Genomic DNA, 23,110 nt, shown 5'->3' on the forward strand with positions numbered 1-23,110 from the left:
GGAATGGTCACACTGTATTCGACCTTGACATCACTATGGAAAACACAAATGGAAGATAGCAAGTTTTTTCTGTATTTGGCATGTGAGTGTTATCTTTTTGAAAAGTTGTTTGTGCTCTAAACAGAATAAGGAGAAATACAGGTACAGAGAACTCTTGCTTGAATCAAGAGGAAAATGAAGTGGATGATAACAAGTATTTGAAATATTTATGGTGAGGATGAATAAATAACTTAAAAGGATTGCATTTGAAGGAAGAGTGTAAGTGACATGCAGTTACACTTCCTCTCCAAAACAAGTCTTCACAGGATTTTTGATGAACAAGTGATTTATGTTAAGCTATTGGAACTACAGACCAGACTCCAGGACAATGGAATCCTTGGAGAGCAATTTTGTTGACTCTAGGAATGTCTGCTGTTTGTTTAAAAGACGGCTTTGGATTTTTATGAATGTGAGACTACCACATGTATTGTTTTACAACTGCTGCAATGGCATCTCTTAATTTGCAGGTGGGCACTTAGCAGTATACAGGGACTACACATACTCGATGCTAACAGTATCCAGATCACACAACAATCACACTGAACTTCCTTCCTTTGCTCCTGCTTATCCTTTTCTTTGTATTTTAAAACCTAATAAAATTATTTTCAAATTCTTAGGATCTTGGATAGTATTTTACTGCTTTACCTTGTGTACTATTTATAAATGTTTATTTGACGTACCACTGTAACTAAAGATATATATTCAACTAAAGATAAATATTCAAATAACCAAATATGGAAAGAAGAAAGCCTTTTTTCTCATTTCCTTTCATAAACCAGTATAGTTACTTCCTCCAGAGGACCTGAATAATCATAAAAAACCAATTGTATGACTTTTTACTAACCATGGCTTTTTGTGATCCAGTTCTGAGGCTTTTGAAATGTGCTTTTGTAAATTGTTTATTCCTTTATTCAACTTAGAAGTCTTTTAATTTTGAACATTATCAGTTTTAAATCTGTTGGTTCTGTAGAAAAACGTCTTGAAATGTCTCAAAGTACCTCCTTAATGACAGGTAAGATAAAGACTTCTTTTTCAGCTTTCTTCTAAGATCCTGCATCTGTTTGTATGAGAAAATTAGTTTCTTAAACAAAAGCTACATTCATATAAGCATCCTGTGCAAGAATACCAAAAAGGAGATATGTTATGTAACCCTTACTTCCCAATACAAAATCAATAGTTCAGATAAGACTTTTATGTAGTAGCATTAGGGGGCTTCCCATTCAGTTTTCTAAAATAGGGTTTAGTGCAAATAGCTAATAAATAGCCATCTCATGAAGCTCAGGTTCATTATTTAAGGTTGGAGTATTAGATCCATTTTCATGTAAATATTGTGTTGGCTTCAGTGAGACTGCAGAAAACCTTCAGTTTTGTAAGTGGGACTGAGTATGCATACTCACTGGAAGTACAAGTAGCGTACCTGTACTTTTTCACTATTGATGAGACAGAAGACACAGACAAAAATATAGTTTGCTTCTACCAGAAAGAGGGTGATTTGTGACTTTCATTTTTATTTCCAAGTTTAATTAGTTAACCAGTGTTTAATAAATGAAAGCATATGGTATGTTGCAGCAAAGTGTCCTCTCAAGGTGCAGATAAGAAACTCGTGAGCGGAGCAGTCTCTTCTTAGCCCTAGTACTGCCAGCTAACATCAATACACTTCTTTTTTCTTTTCTTTTTTTTTTTCTTCCCCCACAATTGCATAGAGGGGCATTGAAAACACCACAGATGCACACCAGCCTTCCTGGAACTTTTAGTAGTCTTCCATAGTTTCTGCAGCCCTCTTTAGCAGCTAGCTTGGAAACAGTTTCACAGTAAGTAGTACTATGTCAAGATTTTGATTTGGATTATGTGGATGTGTGGAATTCACTTCAGTGAGCATTCTCATGTGGTGAAACACAAGGCCTTAAATAAAGGTTGAACTCAGTCAGTCATGGTGGCCTTTTGCAGTACAGAGGCCCCATAGGTCATTTTTCATGTAATAATGACCATGAACCATGTCATGGTTTGAGAATGGTACTCCCCAATTTAGTACTGCCATTAAAAAGAAAACCATGAGCTGCTCTGCTGCCTCCCTCTGGTGGGAGACATAAAAGGCAGAGATCATGGGTTGAGATAAGAACAATTTACTGGAAACAGCCATGGGATATGAAAGCAAACAGTAATAGTAAAAGTGTTAATAACCAAAGTGTAGAAAGAGAGGGTGATTCACATGGACTATAGTGGTATTTCGCTATCACTTACTGTACGGTGTGTATTTGTAGATTAATTCAGGTGTCAGAAAGAGCTGATAACCTTTATAAGAGTTGCAATATCCTATGAATCAGGACAAATTTTATATTAATGTCTGCCTCTACTAGCTTGTGTGAGTTAGCTGTTCTTTTCCTGTTAGGTAGTACAGGCAAACCATAGGACTTAATACTTTTATTTAAAGAGGGAAACAGAAAAATAAAGAAATCACTTAGGTTACACATATAGCCTTTTTCTTTTTTGTCTCATGTTAGAAATGGAATTGTCACCTTTGGAAGATTAGTTGGCGGATGGAGAAGTTAGTTAGGATTTTTGCAGCAGTGTAAGTGTTTCTTTATTAGCTCAGTAGCCTTAAAAGTTTCATGCATCATCTGGATTTGTAAAGGTTTATCTTTTTCTAACCAGCCTGTTACTTGGGGTATTTTGGAACATGCTGGTCTCTTCAAAGAAGGCAAATGTGTGTATCAGGCAATGTGTGCCATCTCTAGGCATGAGCTGGCTTTCAGTGCCACCAGATTTGTAACTTTTTGCAGTACATATAGTCAGTGTATGTGTCTTGCAAAGCTGATGCCACAAAGTAACTGCTCTTAAATATAAGAATAAAGATATTTCTCAGTGACAATCCTTCTTTAAGTACATTTGCTACCTTTTCTACTGAGTACCAAAAATGTCAGAAATGGAAATTCAGAGGAAAATTTAAGTAGCTTAATCATTCTCAGTGTCTACAAACAGCACATGCCTGTTTTGTAAGATCACTGTGACACAGAGTGCTGAATCATTTTAAAGACAATCCCTTCTTGGTCTACAGTGTTAAGTCTTGGTCTTCATAAGCCTTCTATGCCATTTTAGATGCCTTAAGACCATCTAAAAATAAATTGGTTTTTATCTCCATAAATTTTTCCTGTAAAAATATTAAAATTCTGGAGAAGATGTAAACCCCCATGTACTAGTTGCTTTTTTATATCACTTGTGTATTTTCCATACGTTTACTTTTCCTCATGTTTAAAAAATGCTGTCTCATTTGGATGACATGCATGGATGTGCGGGCACACAAGGTTTAAATGTTGGGTCACACATAAGAGTGTGATACTTTTTTACTCATTAAAAGTGTATTATCCAAATTTAAATTCTAGAAATACCAATGCCGGAGTAATGGCAGTATATCTCAATAGAAAATAGTTTAAAAATTCTGACATGGATTTTTTTTTTTTCTGTCAATGGTATAATAACTACCTGTTTAATAACTTCATTTGTTTTAACTTGGCATTTATTACATTTCTTTTCACAGAGTCCTTCAGAGTTGTTTCTCTGTTCTATGATGAAATGTTGCCTTATCTAGCATTTTCTTTGGTGAGGACAGCCAGTTGGTTTGGGGCTTCTTTTTTTGCTTTTTTTCTTTTTGCCAAACCAGTACTCTGTCATAATTGACTGCTCTTCCTACGGTTCCTTTTAGGGATCAGGCATTCTGTTGATCCTCTCTGTCCCTTTCCTGCTTGTATCCCTATCTCTTATGACACTGTCATATTTTTCTCCTTTCTGTAAAGGAACTTCTGAAAAATGTATTTTTAAAATAACAAATGTTCATGTTTGTGACAGTGCAAGCCTGTAAATAGTAAAGTTTCTGCATTGGACAACTGCAATTTCAAAGGCAGATCCTTTCAATTATCTGTAAATTAATGGTGTGAGGCTTAGTCTAGTTGCTGTCCATAAAATACTTTTCTTAGGGAAGACAATTACAATACATTGAATAGACAGTGAATTTATGAGAAGGCCTAATGGTAGTTTCCTGTGATTTTTCAGTGTCTTGTTGTCCAAATAAGAAACTGCATTCAGTTCTTCAACAAATGAGCAGTAGTAAAATAATTCAATGCATTTTCAGCAGAAATATTAACTCCCTTGAGTAAAATAAATGTCACTAAATCTAAATCAGCCATAACTATGATATTTATAAGGCAGTTTTAAATAAGCATCTGCCCAATTCACATGATAGTTATGAAAACTAGTCCTATCCTGTAAAGAATATAATAGCTGTCAGCTGTAGTTTAACTCTGTCTTTTAATGCAATGTGCATTAGTTTACTTCTTCAGAATTGTCTCACAGTGTAGGAGCTAATGGAAGCTGCAACTATGTCTGATACTTTTAGGGAGTATCCTCATGATGGACTCTGCAACCAAGTTTGAGTGGGTGGGAGAATATCACAGAAATTACCCGAGTTCTCTGGGAAAAATTTGTGTCTTGCTGCATCTTGTGGATGGGTATCTGAAGAAGAGTTAATGTTACTCTGAGTAATACTTTAAAGTATTGAAAATTTCCAAAGCATGGAGAGAAAAAGAAATGGAAAACGTGGGATTGCAGATTCATGTTTCCTTCCGATGGTTATGTATTTTTTAAACCTACTTGCTTTCCAAGTATAGCAATAAGATTTTTCTTTTTCTTCTGGAGTCAACCTTGGCACTTCTTGTGTGTTCACCTTTTTGGAATATTTGTTAGTGATATTTTTTTTTGAGCATTTTAAAACAAATTTATATGCCAATGAAAAAGTATTTTTATGCTGTGTTTTCTCTTATGATTACCTAGCTACTAAGTAACTGGCTCCTTTTCAGAACTAAATTGAGCAGGAGAATTTCCCAGTAATTAGAACTTCCTAAAACTTCCTTTTGGTTTTGGTTCAAAGCTCCTTGTAGGTATTGAAGTTTTTGTAGATAAAGAAAATTAAATCAGGAGTGTTAATCTTAAAGAAAGATCATTGGTAGATTTAGGTTTTCTGTGTTAGGAAGTTTGCCTTGCGGGCCATGAGCTGATGTGAATCCAAACGTGCAGAATATTTCTATTTGAAATAAGTTGACTAAATAATATTTAATTTATCTTTAACCGGTGACAACTCATCTTTCTTCAAAGAAAACAACCCAGCTTTCGATTTTGTAGGGGCTTTGAAAACACTGTGTGGCAGCCCCTGACGATGCACTGCCTGACCTTGCTGTGTGCTGTTCTTCTTGCTAAAAGGCATGCAGGAGGCACACTGACAATAATCTCTCAGCTTGGCACTTTTGTAGTGAGAAGGGCTTACTCTGTAAGCATTAGGCTTAACATACCATACCTTGTTGTAATTACAAGTTCTAAGAAGGTCATCTCAGGTCTTTCATCCTTTGGGGTGGATAGGTTAAATTGCCTGCAGTTCACATTATAGCTTTTGGGTTATTTGAGTTCTTTAAGTGCAAGTTTGTGGATATTTGAACAGTAAATATAATCTTGGAGCAAATATGTAACCATATGAAAAATTCCAGTGTCTTAGACAGAACTCTCCCACCCCCTTTATTGTGTGAAATTTTAATAGTGCAATTTCTATCTGCCTGGTCCCTGCCAGTATTAATAGATACTTGTAAGTCCTTGATATCCACAACCAGCTGCAAAAATCTATTTATATGCATTTGCTCACTCTTTCTAGCTTGTTACCTCACCTATGGTCTGTGCTACTGGAATTGTTCAGTATCATAGTGACTGTGAGGATTTCAGAATGCATGAGTAAATTATAGTGGGTTTTAATAATTCTTGTACCTGTTTGTCTCAAATTGAGGTTGTGTTTTAAAAGCAGGATTCTTTTGCTTTCTCTATTTCCTTAATTCTGTATTACACTGAAATTCTAGGGGTAAATGGTTCACAGGTAGGAACAACTTACCCAGTGTCAGGGTTTCTGTATTTTAAATGTTTTTCCATTTTGATAGATTGCCCTACATGGTCATTTCTGAAAGAATTGATTTATGAAGTGAATACTAAACTCCCTAATTTTACTCCTTAAATAAAGTAAAGGAAGTTTCTCTCTGTCTGTGGTGGTTTATCAGATCTCATGAGAGGAACCTAAAGACAAGGGGTTGCCATCATTCTCTACAAAGAGATCCAGTTTTGCTGTCTCAGACTGGATATTACTTGTGGTAGCTAAATGAACTGGGGATCCAGCGTATCTGAAATATATGATACAGAAGGCCAGGTAAGTTCTGACAGCAAGAATGTAAAGAAAAGTGCCTTCCAGTGACCTGTACTTTGCAATTTTTCTGTAAACATAATAATGGCATTGAAAAACTCATAGCAAAACAGTTTGGTTCATAAGCATATCTACTGTCCATTTTGTGTGGCTCCCAAGAGGTGAAATGTAAATTCTTAAGAGGCTTGGGAAACAGTCGAGTCTGGGACAGCAGTAGGTGTTATGAGAGATAGCATTAGTTTCAGAACTAAACCATGTCATTTAGTGGATCACACATTCAAGGGGATGTCAAACATGAGGTTAATGTGAAGAATTTGGGCTTACAGAGTGAATTCCAGAAACAGGAGTTAAATTCTGCCCAAGTGCAGCAAACTATGCAAAATTGGGAATCCTTGTTTTGGCTTCTGTATGAGTTATCTGGAATATGTCCATAACAGGGAATTTGAACAAATATGAGCAAAAAATCTTGGACTGCATTTGATTCAGATTATTTTATGGGTTGTATGTTCCTTCCCACCACTTCATCCTTTCCTGTGAAAAGCCAGTAAGTTTTTAAGCTTGCTGCTTCTCTCACGCACATTTTTGGGTATTTTATACTTCTGTTTCTCTTTTGATAGAATAGCATGTTGGACTTGCTTGTTACAGGGGAAGAACTGCTAGAGGATTTTTGAGCTTGCTTTTTTAATGGAAACAGTAGTTATGGAATCATGCATTCCCTAGGAACCTCCCCAATCAGTCAGCCAGGAGGTATGAAATACCATGTATCTGTTTTCTCAACAACAGCAAGACCGCACTTGTAACTTAAGCGTTATACACAAAGGTTGTTACTTTTTTCCCCTGTTGTGGGGGTTTTTTTGTTTGTCTTACATCCCTGAAGGACAAAGCCATGGAGAGCAGCCCTGCCAAGAAGGACTTGTGAATGAAAAGCTGGAAATGACCTGGCAATGTGTCCTTGCAGCCCCAAAAGCCAAATGTGTCCTGGGCTGCATCCAGAGCACCATCGGCAGCAGGGGAGGGAGGGGATAGTGCCGGTCCCCAGCAAAAGAAGGACATAGACCTTTTAGCTTGAGTCCAGGAAAGGGCCACAAAGGTGCTGAGAGGGCTGCAGCACCTTTGCTATGAGGAAAAGGCTGAGAGAATTGGGACCTGGAGAAGGGAAGGCAGTGAGGAGACTTTATTGCAGCATTCCAGTAACTAAAGAGAGGAGCCTCACCAGAAAGATGGGGACAAACATTTTAGCAGGGTCTGTAGTTATTGAGCAAGAGGTCATAGAACTGAGCTAAAAGAGGGTTGATTTATCTTAGATATAAGGGTTTTTACACTGAGGCCAGTAAAATGCTGGAGCAGGTCACCCAGAGAGAGATGGTATATGCCCCATCCCTGGAAACGAAATTCAAGACCAGGTTGAACAGAGGTCTGTGCAACCTGATCTAGTTAAAGATATCCCTGTTCATTGCAGGGGCATTGGACTAGATGGCCTTTACAGGTCCCTATCAACTAAACAATTCAATGATTCTTTATAAATAATAGGCATTAATAATGGTTTCTGTCTTGGTGGTGGCTCAATTAACACACCTACTATATTTACTGGAGTATCAGGATAGCACGCCTGCGAGATGGGACATTTTATCCTATTTAAAACATACAAGCACAAAAGCAAATGTCATATTGAAAATTTTACGGCAGATACGTAGTAGATATGTGGTCTGAAATCTGGAGTTCTTTGTATCTATGGACTGTGCTTTTCTTTCCTGACTCTTGCAAAGAAAGTAATTGCAGAGCTTCATCTGAATATCTGAAGTTGCCATATTTGTATGAACTAAAAATATATTGGTAACTGTCTGTTAAGACCAAGTTGAAGATGCATGTTGTTGTTAATCCATTTCGACTAGGTTAACAAGTTTATTATGTATACAATTAATACGAATTTCATTTGAGTCATATAGTCCAAACTTAAATTTTAGATTGTAAAGGAAGATTTTTCCTGTAACTCAAGTAATATTTGTAGAATATGGAGTATCAGCAGCAACTCCTTGTGAAGATCAAGAAACTTATTGAATAAAGACAGATATCATAGGTTGTATCTAATCTACATTTTCTGTATGTTTTGAAGGAAGAAAGATATATGAGATCTTAAATATTGTCAATAAAAATCTGTGAAATGAGGCATTTCAGTAAGGTATGATGTTGAATTTTTGTGTTCTTTTTCCATGCACACAGTTAAAGTGTTTTCTGTTGTCAAGACAATGGATCTTTATCTTAGTCTGGGTTAAAAAGTGAAAGCATTGCTTCTGTATACTCTTACATCTCAGGCTGCTTGAGGAATGACTCTAGTAAGTGTTGGATTTAACATAGGTGACATTCCACGGAAAGATGTGTTGAGGTCTTTGTTCTTTTCCTGTATAACCCAGTACTGAGCCATACTGAACAATTATAGTTTGATTGCGTTGTAGAAATAAATGGCTGTCTAGTTGTGTGTCCTGTCAGGTTTAATTGTAATCCTTTGGAATTTTCAGACTACATTACATGTATGGAAGTGGTATTTTTGATACAATATGCTGGAGGGATCTCAACATACATAGGTACTGTAGTAAAATATACCATATAAATGCATAGAAGACAAGCATGTTTTGTAATTGTTGGGCACAACATTTTACAATTATTTCCTTTATAATTACAAATAAAACTAGGATATTCACACTAGTTACCATTTTTAACCTAGTGCTTAGTACTTGCCTTGAACATTTTGAAAATTATCGCAGTGTTGTTGGGTATTACAACCATTTTAGCAGTATGAGGTACATAATCTGGCCTTAATGCACTGCTTTCTTCTGCCATAAGCTTTAGATAAAAGAATATGACTGGGTGAAGCATGAAGGAAGGTGTGTTTCTTCCAAGCATGGACGTCAAGTCCATACAATAAAAACGTATCTTTTCCCCTTTCCAGATGCATAGTTAAAGTCACTTAGCAATTTATTCTCATGTCACATTACATAAAATTGTGCTGCTATAATAGAGCTTAAATGTTAATGTTTTGAAGGTAATTTATGGGTGGCATGGGAGAATTAGTAATCGAAACAGTAATAGAATTGGAACCAGCTGTGGAAGCTACATAGGAAATTGTTCTTCCTTCCTGCAGTAACAGAGACATGCTGTAATTTTTAACCCTTGTCCCCCTATCTTCGCCCTGTGGTTGCAGATCTTCTTTTCATGACTAGCTGACAGACACAAACACACACATACACTTTTAATTCCTTACCCTAATTATTTGGTAAGTTTGTAGACAACTGCAGTCATTGTCACTAGGTGGGATATTTTGCATAAATTTCTGTCTCTCAAGATCCTGAAGTAAGCATTTAATGAACACATTTTACAATAACAGTTGGAGAACCATTGAAAAGGGGAGTTTGTGAACACCTCTCTCTCTCTTGAGCTGTAATTGTTTAGTTTCATGACTAGTGTTTTTGCTAAGAACAACAGGATCCCTAGGGAATGTGAAAAACTTCACCAACTTTGCTGAAAAACTAATAGCAGATTCCTTGAAAAAGGCATTATTTATTCCCATTTTTTCAGATGAGGAAACTGAGGTATGTATGAGTGAAATAAATTGCACAGTCAAAGATCAAGGATTGGTCTACACCAATGGTGTATTGTTTTAATTTGGGTCATTAAACCACAAACAATTTAAAAGAGATGGCTTGCTTATGAGGTTGCTGTTATACTGGTATAGAGGTTTTATCATCCTGATGCTTATGAAATTTTATGCTAACATGTTCACCAGAAGTCTTAAAATGAGCATAAGGCTCTTTTTTGATATGAGGAAAAATGCATTTTATTTCAGTTGTAGGAATACTATATCTGTTTTAGATAGCAGCGCCAAATATTGATCATCTATTGGTTATGTTGTTTTTTTTTTAAGTTTTGATGAGTCCAGAATTAAAATCTTAAGTGTATTGCTGCTGATGGACTTAATTTCACTGCTTAGGCAATTTGCAAAAGAAGCTTTAATACTTATTTTACTGCATATATAATTTTAATGTACTTTTCATAGAAGTGCATGTAGCTAAAATTGATTTTTGCTGCATGCATTACAAAGGCTTAATATTATCATTGACTCTTTAAATGTAGAGAGGGGAGGAATATGTTTTTGAAAAAAACATGTTTAACTTTGTACGTTTTTCTGAATTGTAAGATACTTCATAAGTACTTTTATTTTAAGACAGAGGCTAAATCTAGAGAACAGTAAAGCTATTTTAAAGAATGAAAAACATCTAAGTGTTCATGGTTTCTCTTGGTGAGTCAGGTGAAAGAAGTTCATGCTATTTTTTCCCTAAAGTTTGCCAAATGGTGATAAAGTGTCTGTATAGTTTAGATAAAAGATGTTTTGGAGCAAGTTTAATGTAAGTAATTAAGTGAACTGGCTAGCAGGCTGAAAACATTACGCGTTAACGAATGTTAAGTTCATTCTGGTTGTGCATACTATGTTTTGGTTTTGGATTCTTTCATGAGTGTCTTTTATGGCATATTCCTTGTGGTAGAAATCCCACATGGAACCTGTGGTACAAAATTCTACACAAGCTGAATGTGAAGTAGGCGAATGCCTGTTTGCATCTGAACGAAACATTTGGCACTTCTACTCCAAAGACTTAAAAGTTCACAATTATTTGTCCTTTCTGATTTTATAATTAAGCTATGGTTTGGAAACCTACCAACCTGAACAGAGCTTTCAGAGTTTGTTTTATTTTTCCTCATTGTCAGCTGATCTATGGTTGTGTGAGCTGTTTTACTGTTGCAGAGTAAGTGGAACTATTCCATTATGTTAAAACAAAGTACTCTATTCAGCTCTAAAGAATAACTTTAACAGAGGATATGCCTGACTGAAAATGCTAGAGATTTTTTTCATTCCTAACATGGCAGGTAGCAGTAATGTTTTGTATTTTTTTTACTGTAGTAAAACTGGCTTGACTGAACACAGGTGCTTTTTGGTGCTACATGGCAGTTGTACATACTGTTTCAGCAAATATGAAGTATTTATACGCATTTGAAACTGAGAAGATAAAGATCAAACAGGTGGGTGGGTATGTGAGTGGAATGTAACTGGAACATTCAGCTTAAGTAAACCTGTCTCCCAGAAACTGCAGAGGAAACTTGAATGACTCCAGGCAATTTTAGATTTAAATCAGTTTTATCAATGATAATAACTTGTTTTAGAAAAGGCTCAAGAGAATTTCTTCGGTATACATTGTGAGAACAATTCTCAGATCATAACCATGACTTCATAACTATGACTTCATAAATCAAAGGTTTGTTACAAATTTAGAAATTTATCTAAATGAGACTTTGGAACCTAGATGAAAAATAGCAACCTCCTGACATCTATCTAAGAGTAGCCCCCAGAAGACAGATCAAGCAGGCTTTTTGCTGTACTTCAGAAGTATGGTGTTTATATCTAAAAAAGGTGCTTGCAAACATGCTGAGATTCTATTTGTAATACCTTTTCTAAACTGCTAAGCTGTTGGAGTCTTTTCAGAAAAGGATGTGCTGGTAAGTGGCATGAAAGGGAACAGGAGAGTTAATCGATACTACCTGTTGTGTGATGCCGCAGTCTCTGAGTTACCATTTGACCCATCATGTAATAAAATATGTTGTATCTTACCTATAATAACATTAGAAATTTATTATTTTTAGGCAGTTGTGTTGGAATAAAGTTTTAATCTAAGGTCTTTCCCCTTGCTGGTTGAACGTGACAGGTTTAGATGATAAGGTTTAGGTTTAGATCATAAGAAAAAATTACATGGATCTGTGAATTAGATGATGTTGGGGGGAACTAGCCACAATATTATTTCCATATTGAATAGTTAAATTTACTTCCTGTAGGTATTTGAAAGGAAGTTCATCTACTTAAAGTACCTTTTAATTCTTGAGTGCACACTGAAGCAATACCTCTTAGTTCACTAAAGGAAAGAGTAACATCTCCGTGATCTTCCTATACTTAAAATTCAAGATGTAAGTTCTGCGCTGTTTTGACTTACCTAAATTAAAGGCTAATATAATTTTGTAGGGCCCTTCCAATATTTCTGTTAATTTTGAAGGTTTTCTGCATTCATCATGCAGTTATAGTTATCTTTGTTTTTCCATGAGTAACAGATATTTTGGGTATTTTGTAGGAATGCCAACCCAGATAATTCATACTAGTGTTTGCATGCATCCTCCTGTTTTCCAGAATATTTTCCTTTATCTTCAGACCAGAAATTTAGATAATACAGATACACATGCCTTGATTCATCCAATGTAATCAAGGCACCTATGCTAGGAATTCAGATGCTTTGCACTTTCTGTAATAATTCATGAAGAGGAGAGGTTTCCCAATGATTTTGTTTTTTTTGGTACACTGATCCTTCTTCTTGAGTTATTTGCTTAGTTTTGAAGGCTGTATAGGAAGTCTGGAGTAAGTGTTTTCCATATTTAGATGCATCACATTTAGAAACTCAGATTATGGGAATCTGGGCCAAGCTGAGTTTAATAACATGCAAGTTTGAATGAGAATACATCTGTCAATTCTAACACCTAAAAGAGAGGAAATTAAAAGTTGTTGAAATGTCCTTTCAAATCTATATGCTTCCTTCTGCATGGAAGTTTGTGGGTAGTGCACTCCTGTAAACCTGAAAATATTTATATTTTTGGGTTGCTGTAGAACAGCATCTTGCCCATCTCTCATAATGTGGTTTTTCATACTCTGTCTTTCTCTTGAGTCTTCACTTGGGCAACATAAGTGTATATCTTACACATTTATTTTCAGTTTAATTTACAGAGGAAAAGAGTGAAAAATTGTGACTTGGAAAACCTGCCCATTTTACAAGTAATATGGTTTTAATCAGTGCATGATTGTGGAACAAAACGTGACATCAGTGTGTGTTTGTTTGAAAAACGAGGTTAAAAAAGAACAGAAAAAATAAATGAGAACACTTACTACTGCCTTCACCTTTCACTGCTGTCATGGAAAATTCATCTGGGTGCCTAACAGCTTAAAACATTTATCTAGTTTGAAAAGAGGCATGAGGGATGTTTTCTTCCAGATATGTGAAATACTCCTCATAACACCCTTTTATCTATCTGCAAATAGTGTTTCAGGCTTAATATTGAAGAATGGAGCAGGATTCTGTTCTCTCCGTTCATCATCACTAAAATAGTCTCTTAATTTCCTTCACTAGCATATTGAAGTTGAATGTGAGTTAGAAAGGAAAAAACTCCTTGTTTGTGGGCCTGAGATTAATTCCAGTACAAGAAGGTTGTGCGAGTGTCCCCCTATGAAGTTTTATGGACTTCTATAACTTCTTTACACCGAAAAGAAGCATTTAGGTTGTATTTTAAGTGATGTATGAGAGAGAATACTTGACCTGTAAACCAAACACATTTTGATACAGACAATAGCAAGCAACAACAAACATGAATTGAAGCCTTCTGCTATTCATATCAACATGTGGTTGTGCCTAGATACTGCAGCAGTTGGACCAGATTTCTTTGGTGGTTGAGATGAACAGTGGTTTATCTCCAGAATTCAGTGGTTTTCTGTGGTATTTTATATCTAAACTTTATGGGCTGCCCAGGGAGATTGTGGAGTCTCCTTCTCTGAAGATGTTCAAAACCCTCCTGGGCAAACTCCTGTGTCATCTGCTACAGGTGACCCTGCCTTGGCCGGAGGGTTGGACTGGATGATCTCCAGAGGTCCCTTCCAACCTGACAATTCCATGATTCTGTGAAAAGCTTGTGCTATTGTACCTGTCTGCTTTGGGAATTACTGTGTCAGATATCCCATTCTTTCTGTCGTGGTTGTTGATGAGTTGTCTGCCCATATTTTTGTCCTTAAAATGTTTTAAGAGCATTCTCTTTTAGTATGTAACATAATTTATAGAATGAACATTTTTATTAGGAGATACTACATTTTTCTTTTTAACTCTTTGCTGTCGTCTTGATTACTCTTTTTTACTTGCATTTGTGATTTTGAACTCTTTGCTGGAGAAAACAGAAGAGAGAGAAATTTGTTAGTATCTGGTCACAAGGCAGATTTCAGCACTGTCAGTCTGTATGCTGGTGTACAAAATAAAAGCCTTTCAAGAGATTTCAAACTTTCCTGCTCTCCCCACCTTGACCCTCAGCAGTATGGCATTTGCTTTTCTACGCAAAACAGTAATTTTGGATGGAAAAATAATAAGCTTTAAAAGAACTTGAAAGAAAACATGAACATTATGTATTTAAAGAAAAGGCACAAAAATAGAAAGCTTTTTTTTCTTAATTGCTAGAAGGACTGGAATTTGAATGATTGAAACATGGCTTTCTGTAGGGACTCTTTTTTTTCTGGGAGATGGAATTGCTGCAGTTTCTTAAGCAGATGGAGGTACTTTCATTACCAGTTGTTGCTAGGGTTTGTTGTTCCCCTTCCACTTCCACCAGCCATTCCTGCATTTGGGATTCCAGTCATTTCCATCTGTCTTCAAATAAGGCAGTAATCATTGGTGTCAGACCACCTCTGTGATACTTGTTCTGCAAAACCCATAGTTTCACCAGAAATGGAGAAATCTGTGTAAAGTGTAGCTCTTGCCTCCTCATCACTCCTGCTCATGAACAGACAGTATCTTCCCTGTGGAATATACCAAAGTAGAGACCCAAAAGAGCAGGGTGTGTTTACACTTGGAGCAGAAGGGGTTTTTTAGTATAGCAGAATCACAGAATTATTGAATGATTTGGATTGAAAGGGACTTTAAAGACCATCTCATTCCAATGCTTCTGTAACTAAATCAGGTTGCTCAGAGCCCCATCCAGCCTGGTCCTAAAAACTTCAGGGATGGGATATCCACGGCTTCTCTGGGCAACCTGTGCCAGTGCCTCATCACCCTCACAGTAAAGAATTTCTTCCTGATATCTAACCTAAGCCTCCCTGCCTTTTCAGTTTAAACCCATTCCCCTTTGTCCTAATGCTACATGTCCTTGTGGTCCCTCCAGCTTTTTTTGGGCCCCCTTTAGGTACTGGAAGGTGCTATAATGTTTCCCCAGAGCCTTCTCTTCCACTGGCTGAACAACGCTCTCAGCCTGTCCTCACAAGAGAAGTGCTCCAGCTCCCTGATCAATTTAGTGGCTCTCTTAAAGATATTTAAAATTGGTAGTAGCCAAATCAGCTTTAACCTTTTCTCTTGCTCAAGGCAGGCAAAGTGCTCACCTTTTAGTTCAACCAGCTGTAGTTTTGCATTTTTTTCTCCATGCTGTGCAATAGCTCTGCTCTCACAAATGAGTGTCTTTTCAAGTTTCCAGGAAGCCAGCGTTTCAGCAGAGAGCTGAGAACAAAGGAGTTATCCAGAAAAGGAAAGTAATATTTTCCTCCAGGGCAGCATACAGTCTTTAAATCCTCAAAGAAGGCATGATCCTTTATAAGGGCAATTGCAAACACAGAGGGGAAAAAAGTGGTTTTTCTCTGTAAATTGTAGTATTTTGGGTACCCAGAGAAGTTCCTAATTCAAGGTCTGTTGTGTGGAAGAATACCTATAGCTTGCAAGTCTCTCTCATGCAATATAATTTCCATTTAGTGATATATAGACCTCTGCAAATGGAACAGTAGAGGTTATTTTAGGCCTAAAGGCATCATTTTCCCCTTCTCTGGTTGGGCCATGAAAAAGTGAGTAATTTTGGTTTATTTGATTTTTTTTAGTTTTGTCTTTGATTTTTTTCAAGACAATCTGGAGAGACTAATCTAGTTTCAGCCTCTGGTTGCTAGTGGCCTATTTTCTGAGTATTGTTTGAGAATAAGGGACCTCCCAAAAAGAACAAGGAAAAAAAATCCACAGTATTTACTGGGTGCAGTAAATAGAGGATTGTTGTTAGGCACAGGAGTTTAGCGCTCAGCCAGGGCTGGAATTCCCTGAAGAAATTGTAACTCCATACTGCAGAGTAACTCCATCACTGCAGATGTGATGCTGATTTGCAATGTCCCTTTGCAGAAATTGCTTTTAAGCGAAGAGTTTTCATTTGGAGAAGAACTCTGAACTCACAGAATACTCTTGTTTCACAGATTTAATATATATTGATCTTATGTCAGCCAGGGAATCGAAAATTTTTGTAAAAATATTAGGAGATATGTCAACACCATAAATGTTTCCCTCTGTTTCTGCTGAAGGGGAAATTTAAAATACTGTCTTTTCCTCATGTGCTTTAAAAGAAAATAATAACAGCAACAACAACAACAAACCAAACCAGAAATCCTCTAAAGATTTTATCTCCTCTAGTTTTAATTACAATACAAATTTTGCAGAACAATGTTAGTGAAATTATGGAATCAGTTTGTGTAAATTTAGCATCTGAAATCCAAGCAAAAGCTTAAGTCCTGGAAGTGCAGGTACACTTCAGGCAAACTCTACCTTTTCATTTTTTTCAGACTTACAGTCTGAAACAGTTGCAGTTTACGTGATATCCAGATGTTCAAATCAGCATAAATATACTAACTATATTCCCCTTTCAGATTGTGAAAAAAATTATTTTATGGCATTCTTTATTCTTTGGAGTGTAATGACTGGAAAAGTGGTAGTTGCATCTGTTTGTCTTGGGTGTTTATAGGCATGTGCTGTAGCACGTTAGCGATACAGCATTCTGAGTTATTTAGGAAGTTCATGGTTAACTAAAATAGAATAAGCCACCTTGGTTTTTTGTAAATGTTTAGCTAATTTGAAGATGTTATGCCAAGATATGTTCCTGGATGTTGTTATCTTAATTTCTTGTTTTGAATAGTCTAAACAGTTACTTTAACTGTCAGGCATCCCTTGGACACTGCAGAGCTTAGCACCAGTAGCAGTCGCCAAATGTCTAACTTTCAGGCTCAGGATGTTTGATTTATCAGGTGGCAGAATATATTCCTATCTGTTCTTCTTTCCTAAACTAAGTAGCCAGAATACTGTTCAGCGTGAGTGTGGTGTAAAGCAAAAATGTTTTCATGTTAGTGCTCCTCTCTTCTCATGAAAATGGGAATTTAATCATTTTCACCTAGGAGCTAGCAATTAAAACAAATTACATTTGTTCTAGTTAATTTTGTTTATTAGTAAATTCATCTTTTTTTCTTTGAATTATTGAAAGAACTCTTAAAGTAGTTAAGATACCCTTTGAAACTTAAATTCAGTGCTGACACAATATAGACTTACAGTACCTACCTTTGTGGTAAGGTACGTGAAATGAAGAATTCTATAATATTCCAAAGCAGAAGAGCGACCCTGCAGTCATTAAGACAAGAATGCAACAGATGGTTTCTGTGAAAGCCTCTGATTCACAAAAATAGTACATCTTTTGTTGTGGGTGACGGCTGTTGTGGGTGAATCTTGGAAACTGTTTGCTTTTCACTGCTTGGTTTTTATGGAATGTGCTTGGATAGCAAGTGGCTATTGAGCAAATTTTTGCATCCCAAGAATAGCAAATACCAGTTTATAGTGTAGGAAATGATGGAGCATTGAAAACTTAATTTGTATTATAATTATACCTTTGTCTGTGTGCTTTATAGTGTCAGTGGAACAATAAACTCATTTTCATAATCACAGCTTCTCTTAGGAATTTTGAGTTACAGCTGCTTCTCAGCTTCTAAACCACTGAGTCTGTGGAAATGTCACTTAATGCTGTGTGGGCTATACCTTTTAGGATGTCATGTGTAGCTATTGGAAAACCTTTACTGTTACCTTGTGGTGGGCTGACCCTGGCTGGATGCCAGGTGTCCACTGGGCTGTTTTATCACTGCCATCCTCAGCAGGATGGAGCAGGAGAAGACAGGAAGATGGAAAAAAATCACATGGATCAAAATAAAGGCAGCGTAATGAAGTAAAAGTGCAGGCCACATGTGGAAACAAGGGATTTATTCTTAAGGGAAACAAGAAGATTTATTCTCTACTTCCCATCAGCAGGGGATGTCTTGGCACTTCCCAGTAGGGCTTCAGTGAGCAAAGTGGTTACTCTGGAAGACAACTAATGAATGCACGTGCACAACATGCCCTCCCTCCTTAAAGACCATCTCCTTTCAAGCCCTCTGCCATGGACAGAGACACCTTCCGCTAGACCAAGTTTCTCAGAGCATCATTCAAACGTGGCCTTGAACATTTCCAGGGATGAAGCATCCACAGCTTCTCTGGGCATCCTGTTCCAGTGCCTCACCACCCTCAAAGTAAAGAACTTCTTCCTAATACCTAACCTAAATATATTTCCTTTTAATTGAAGTAAAGTTAGAAGAAGGGTAGGTGTGGCTAAACCAAAGATAATGAGAGTTTCAGTTTTATCAGACAAATAGAAGATGGAAATGATAAAGAAGATAAAACAAGTACGAAGGAAATCAGCCTGATGCTATAGAGACTTTTCTGTGAAGCATGAAAAATAATGAAGGGATTGGCAGAGATGGATAAGGAAAGAGATTTAATGTGTAGTATAAAGTGTGCCTAAAATTATTTTAAAATCATACTTTGGCAACAGAAAATTATAACAAAGATGTCAGACATCAAGGGGATAGATTGTGTCTGTTTTAGGAAACTGGAGTGATGCCAGATAAATAAGTATTTTGAGAATAATGATTCATATGACCTTTGTAGAAAGTTGCTCAAAGTACTTGAGTACTTCCATTACATTTCTTTCTGTGTGAATTAATATCTTCCAAAGAAGAAAAAAAAAGAAAATATTTTCCTGTTTTTGTCTTAAGATGGTGTCATATTTTTAAAACAATTATTCATCATATTTTTTGGGAGTATATCCATGAAAATAAAAATGTGTAATCAGTCTCTGGTTTATGATTTTCCCATTTCTCCTCCCCATGTTACAACTGTTGTGATGGAAACTTTTCTTACTTTTACATATATATTGCATTAGTGGGTTTTTTTGGTGATAGCACTGTTTTCATAGAGGTGAATTTTCTTCTTTTCCAGAACCCTGTCAAGAAAATTCCAGATTCTCATGAAATTACACTCCAACATGGAACGAAGACAGTAAGTGATAACATGTTTTCAACCCTTCAAGCTCTTCTAGAACTGTCAGTCTGTGAAATAAGTTAACAAACACTTACCAGCTAAAGTTGAAGAACTGAATTTTTTCCTTGATTTGTTGTTTTAGTCAGTCTCTTTTCTTAGTGCTATTGAAAGTGTGTTTCAGGACCACCTCTTCAATTTCTCATAAAAACCTAAATATAGCTCTGTATGGCTCAACTGTTGTCTCATTTTCATCAAGTCTTCTCTCTGTAATTGTTAGAGTTCCTCTTGTAGGCTAGACCTTCCTAATATGTAGACGTAGGTCTAATCTAGACCTTTCTTTGGTCATTGGTTTAAAGGAGAATGTTATTTCCAACGACTTCTTTGCTGCTGAGTACTTCATTCTACTTCAATCTTTTTAGTGCCTTTTATACACCTTTCTCAATTTCTTGAAATCTTGTTCTTTCTTGTTTTTGACTCCGTCTTTTCTAGATTTTATCTCCACTACTGTTCCTTTGCTTTCTTTTAAAGAACCACAATCCAACTTGGAAGTATCATTTTTTTCCTCTGTGTTGCTATCTTTGTATAATCACATCTTCCAACACAAATTCAATTGCTTTTACATGCTGACTGGTCGAAGACTTGTAAGAGATGCATTGCATTACACTAAACAAAACAGAGTGCATTTTTCTACACACACTGCATGCAACTGCTTTGCATATTAATTTTTATGAATACTAGGTTTTGCAGAGTAGCGTACTAGTGCAAATAGTTTCCTGTTTTACATGTGACAGTAACTGCTTCTGCAGTATGTTTCCTTCTGAATACATGTCCTAACAAACTTCGTTAGGTAAAATCTTTTGATTTATTTTTCTTTATATTAAACCAGTAAATCTTTTCATGGCTTCTTAAAGAATAAGCTCATGTTATTTCTAACTAAAAGTCCTTGTAAAGTGGAAGTTACAGTTTTGGAAGACTTCTGAGATATTTTGACTGCAGGAGAATGCAGCTGTCATCACCTAGAACAGAGGTGAATTGTAATGTGGGATATATATGGCACAGTTGGATTAGACTGGATGCAGTAAATGAAACATATAATTGAAAAAAAGATCTCTTCTGTAGAAGGGCTATCTTTTTGCATTTTTTTTGTTTGTTTTAGAACAGTGAAACCACTTACCCGTGACCTTAGATACATGAGGATGGGAGTAAATTCATATCTTGATTTTGCTGTTCTGCCCCAATGTTTTTAAATACAGTCTTCTCATTATGTTCATACAGTGTACTGTATTTCAGCTAAACTTATATATCCCATCTGTACCTCTTCAATCTAGTGAATGTGGATTTGATGATGACTCTATTCCTGTGCAGCTGAGAAATTTCAGAAAAGATTTCCCAAGCTAGAGAGTCTTTCCAGAAACCTGATTAATTTCCCAGTTGTCTTGCTTTTACAGTGTAATAGGAATTACTGTTCCCATTGAAACTCCATATATATTTTTTATTTCTCATGGTACTTTGGATACATAGGTGGGTATGAGAAAGAATATGTAATCTGTGCCTTCTAATGTCTCATATCACAACGGCTTCCTCATACAGAAGTTATTGAATAGAACACTTGAGTGTTTTGATTAATCAGGAGGTATCTAGTTTTTCTGCATGTCAGAAATCATGAATGAAATGGTTAGGGTTCAAAATTTCCATTTAAGTTGTAAAGGGGGCATATTCGTTTTGGAAACACATAAGAGATTACACGTTTGAAAAGATTTCCGCAAGTGAATGCCTCTGAATTATAGGAGGACATTTAGATTAAGGAGGAGTCAGTTCCCTGGTGAATAGGACCATCATTTGTTGGTTTTCTTCAAAGTACTATTTTCAGACAGTTGGCTATACTAGGGCATTGTATATTTGAAATACTGTGAGGTATCTTAATTACAGAATCACTGAATATGCTGAGTTGAAAAGGGACTGACAAAGATCAAGTCCACCTCCTGGGCCTGCAAAGCACCATCCCCAAGAGTCACACCATGCGCCCAAGAGCATTGTCTAAACACTTCTTGAACTCTTGTCAGTCTTGGTGCTGTGACCACTTCCCTGGGGAGCCTGTTCCAGTGCCCAACCAGCCTCTGGGTGAAGAGTCTTCTCCTAATACATTTTATCCAGAAGGACTCCATGAGAGACAGTATCAAAAGCTTTACTTAGATCCACAAAGATGATGTCAACTGGGACCTCTCCAGATTCCCAAGACTGCTTGAAAATCATCAAGACAGACTTTGGAGTAACATCAGCCAGCTCTTTGAGGATTACTCAGATGAATCTCATCAGGCTCCATGGATTTGTAGGGATCCACCTGGAGCAGCAGATCATGCACAATTTCAGTATTGGCTGGAAGTTGATCATTCTCATAGTCATGGTCTGAGACCCCCTTGGTCCATCAGAAGACAGAGGCAAAGAAAGCTTTAAACACCTCTGCCTTGTCTCTGTCCTCTTTGTGAGGTGCCCATCCCAGTCCTGTAATGGGCTTTTATTATTTCTACACTGCCTTTAACCATTAATATATTTGAAAAAAAATCGTGTTTTCCCCCTGGTTCTGGGCAGCTTCAACTCCAGCTGAGCTTTGGTACAGATTTTCTCCCTGCAGTACCAAGCAGCATCTCTGTGTTCTTCCCATGTCACCTGACCTTGCTTCCACAGGGCATACGCCTTTCTTTTTTGCCTTATTTCCAAGAGAACATCCCTGTTCAGCCAAGCCGGCCTTCTGCCTCACCTGCTTGATTTCCAGCCTTTGGGAATCACCTGTTCGTACCTTAGGTGATGCTTTAAAAGTGACCAGCAGAGAGCTGGTCAGGAGCAGCAGGAACCTAAAGGAGAAAATGACTAGAAATGCGCCCTTGATAAAATAAGGAATAGTTAAGTGAACTTCATCTACATGAAACTGGAAAAAGAAAACTCAAAAGATGCCCATACTATTTCATGTAAGGAAATCTAAATTCTAGGAAAGCAAACTGTCCATCTTAAAGAATAAATTTCATTCATACATGCTGTTTTTATTGGGACAATTGTTTTCTGTAGTTTAGTTTTTCATTGAACTTGTTTCCATGTTTTAAAATGTTTTCTGTGGGAACTATTCAACAGTTTACATAAGTTTTAGAAGTCTCCGTAACACAGGGTATATAGATGTTTACTAAAGATTTGAAAAAAAAATACAGTAGTAGGCTAATATATCTTTGAGACAAGGTTTTTTTGGTGGTACTTCTATGTCCCTGCATTAAATCATAGTTCCAGTCAGTACTTTTCATGTATACATGTAAAGAAGATATGTATAGGTAAGCATCTTCTCTGTAAAATTATTATCATTTTTGTACATCCATATCTAGAATTTTAAATGCAGTTTTAGACATCTGAAAGTAATTCCTCTGAATTCTTTTTTTTCCTGAAGACATTCGGTGTTGCTAACCTGTAGTCATGACACTATTCTCAGGCATTACCCTCCAGTCAGGAATGAAGGCTTTTCTTTTATTCTGTATAAGTTTGAATGTTCTTTTTCAAGTATAATATTATTCTTTTTCCTTCAGGATTTTCTGGTTTATCTCTTGGAATGCTTTTCCTGGCATTTTATAGAACATTATTATTATTATCATCATCATTATCATTACTACTACTACTACTACTACTACTGCTACTACTACTACTACTACTACTTTATTGTGTTGGAGACTTACTGAAAGGGTTCTTCAACCTGATGTTTATCTGTCTTAAAAATGTGGGATGACCCATGTTTTTGTGCAATGGTTAAAAGTAATTTGCTGTTTATAGTCTGGGTTTTACCCATGGGTTCTATTAAAACCTAAGCATGAATTCCATATGAGTTTTATCTTTT

The 23,110-nt window shown here is 36.5% G+C and overlaps 1 protein-coding gene across 1 annotated transcript in view; it reads left to right on the forward strand.

Annotated features, from left to right (window-relative positions):
* The window catches only part of WDR70 (WD repeat domain 70), a 132,580-nt gene that overhangs the window by 19,763 nt on the left and 89,707 nt on the right, over positions 1-23,110 (forward strand). The window contains exon 7 of the mRNA XM_008630649.2: positions 19,198-19,257. Coding sequence (XP_008628871.1) covers positions 19,198-19,257 — 60 coding nt within the window. The remainder of the gene's footprint in view (positions 1-19,197; positions 19,258-23,110) is intronic.

This window comes from Corvus brachyrhynchos, unplaced genomic scaffold (genome assembly GCF_000691975.1).
Source record: "Corvus brachyrhynchos isolate BGI_N302 unplaced genomic scaffold, ASM69197v1 scaffold42, whole genome shotgun sequence".
In the NCBI taxonomy this organism is placed as follows: Eukaryota; Metazoa; Chordata; class Aves; order Passeriformes; family Corvidae; genus Corvus; species Corvus brachyrhynchos.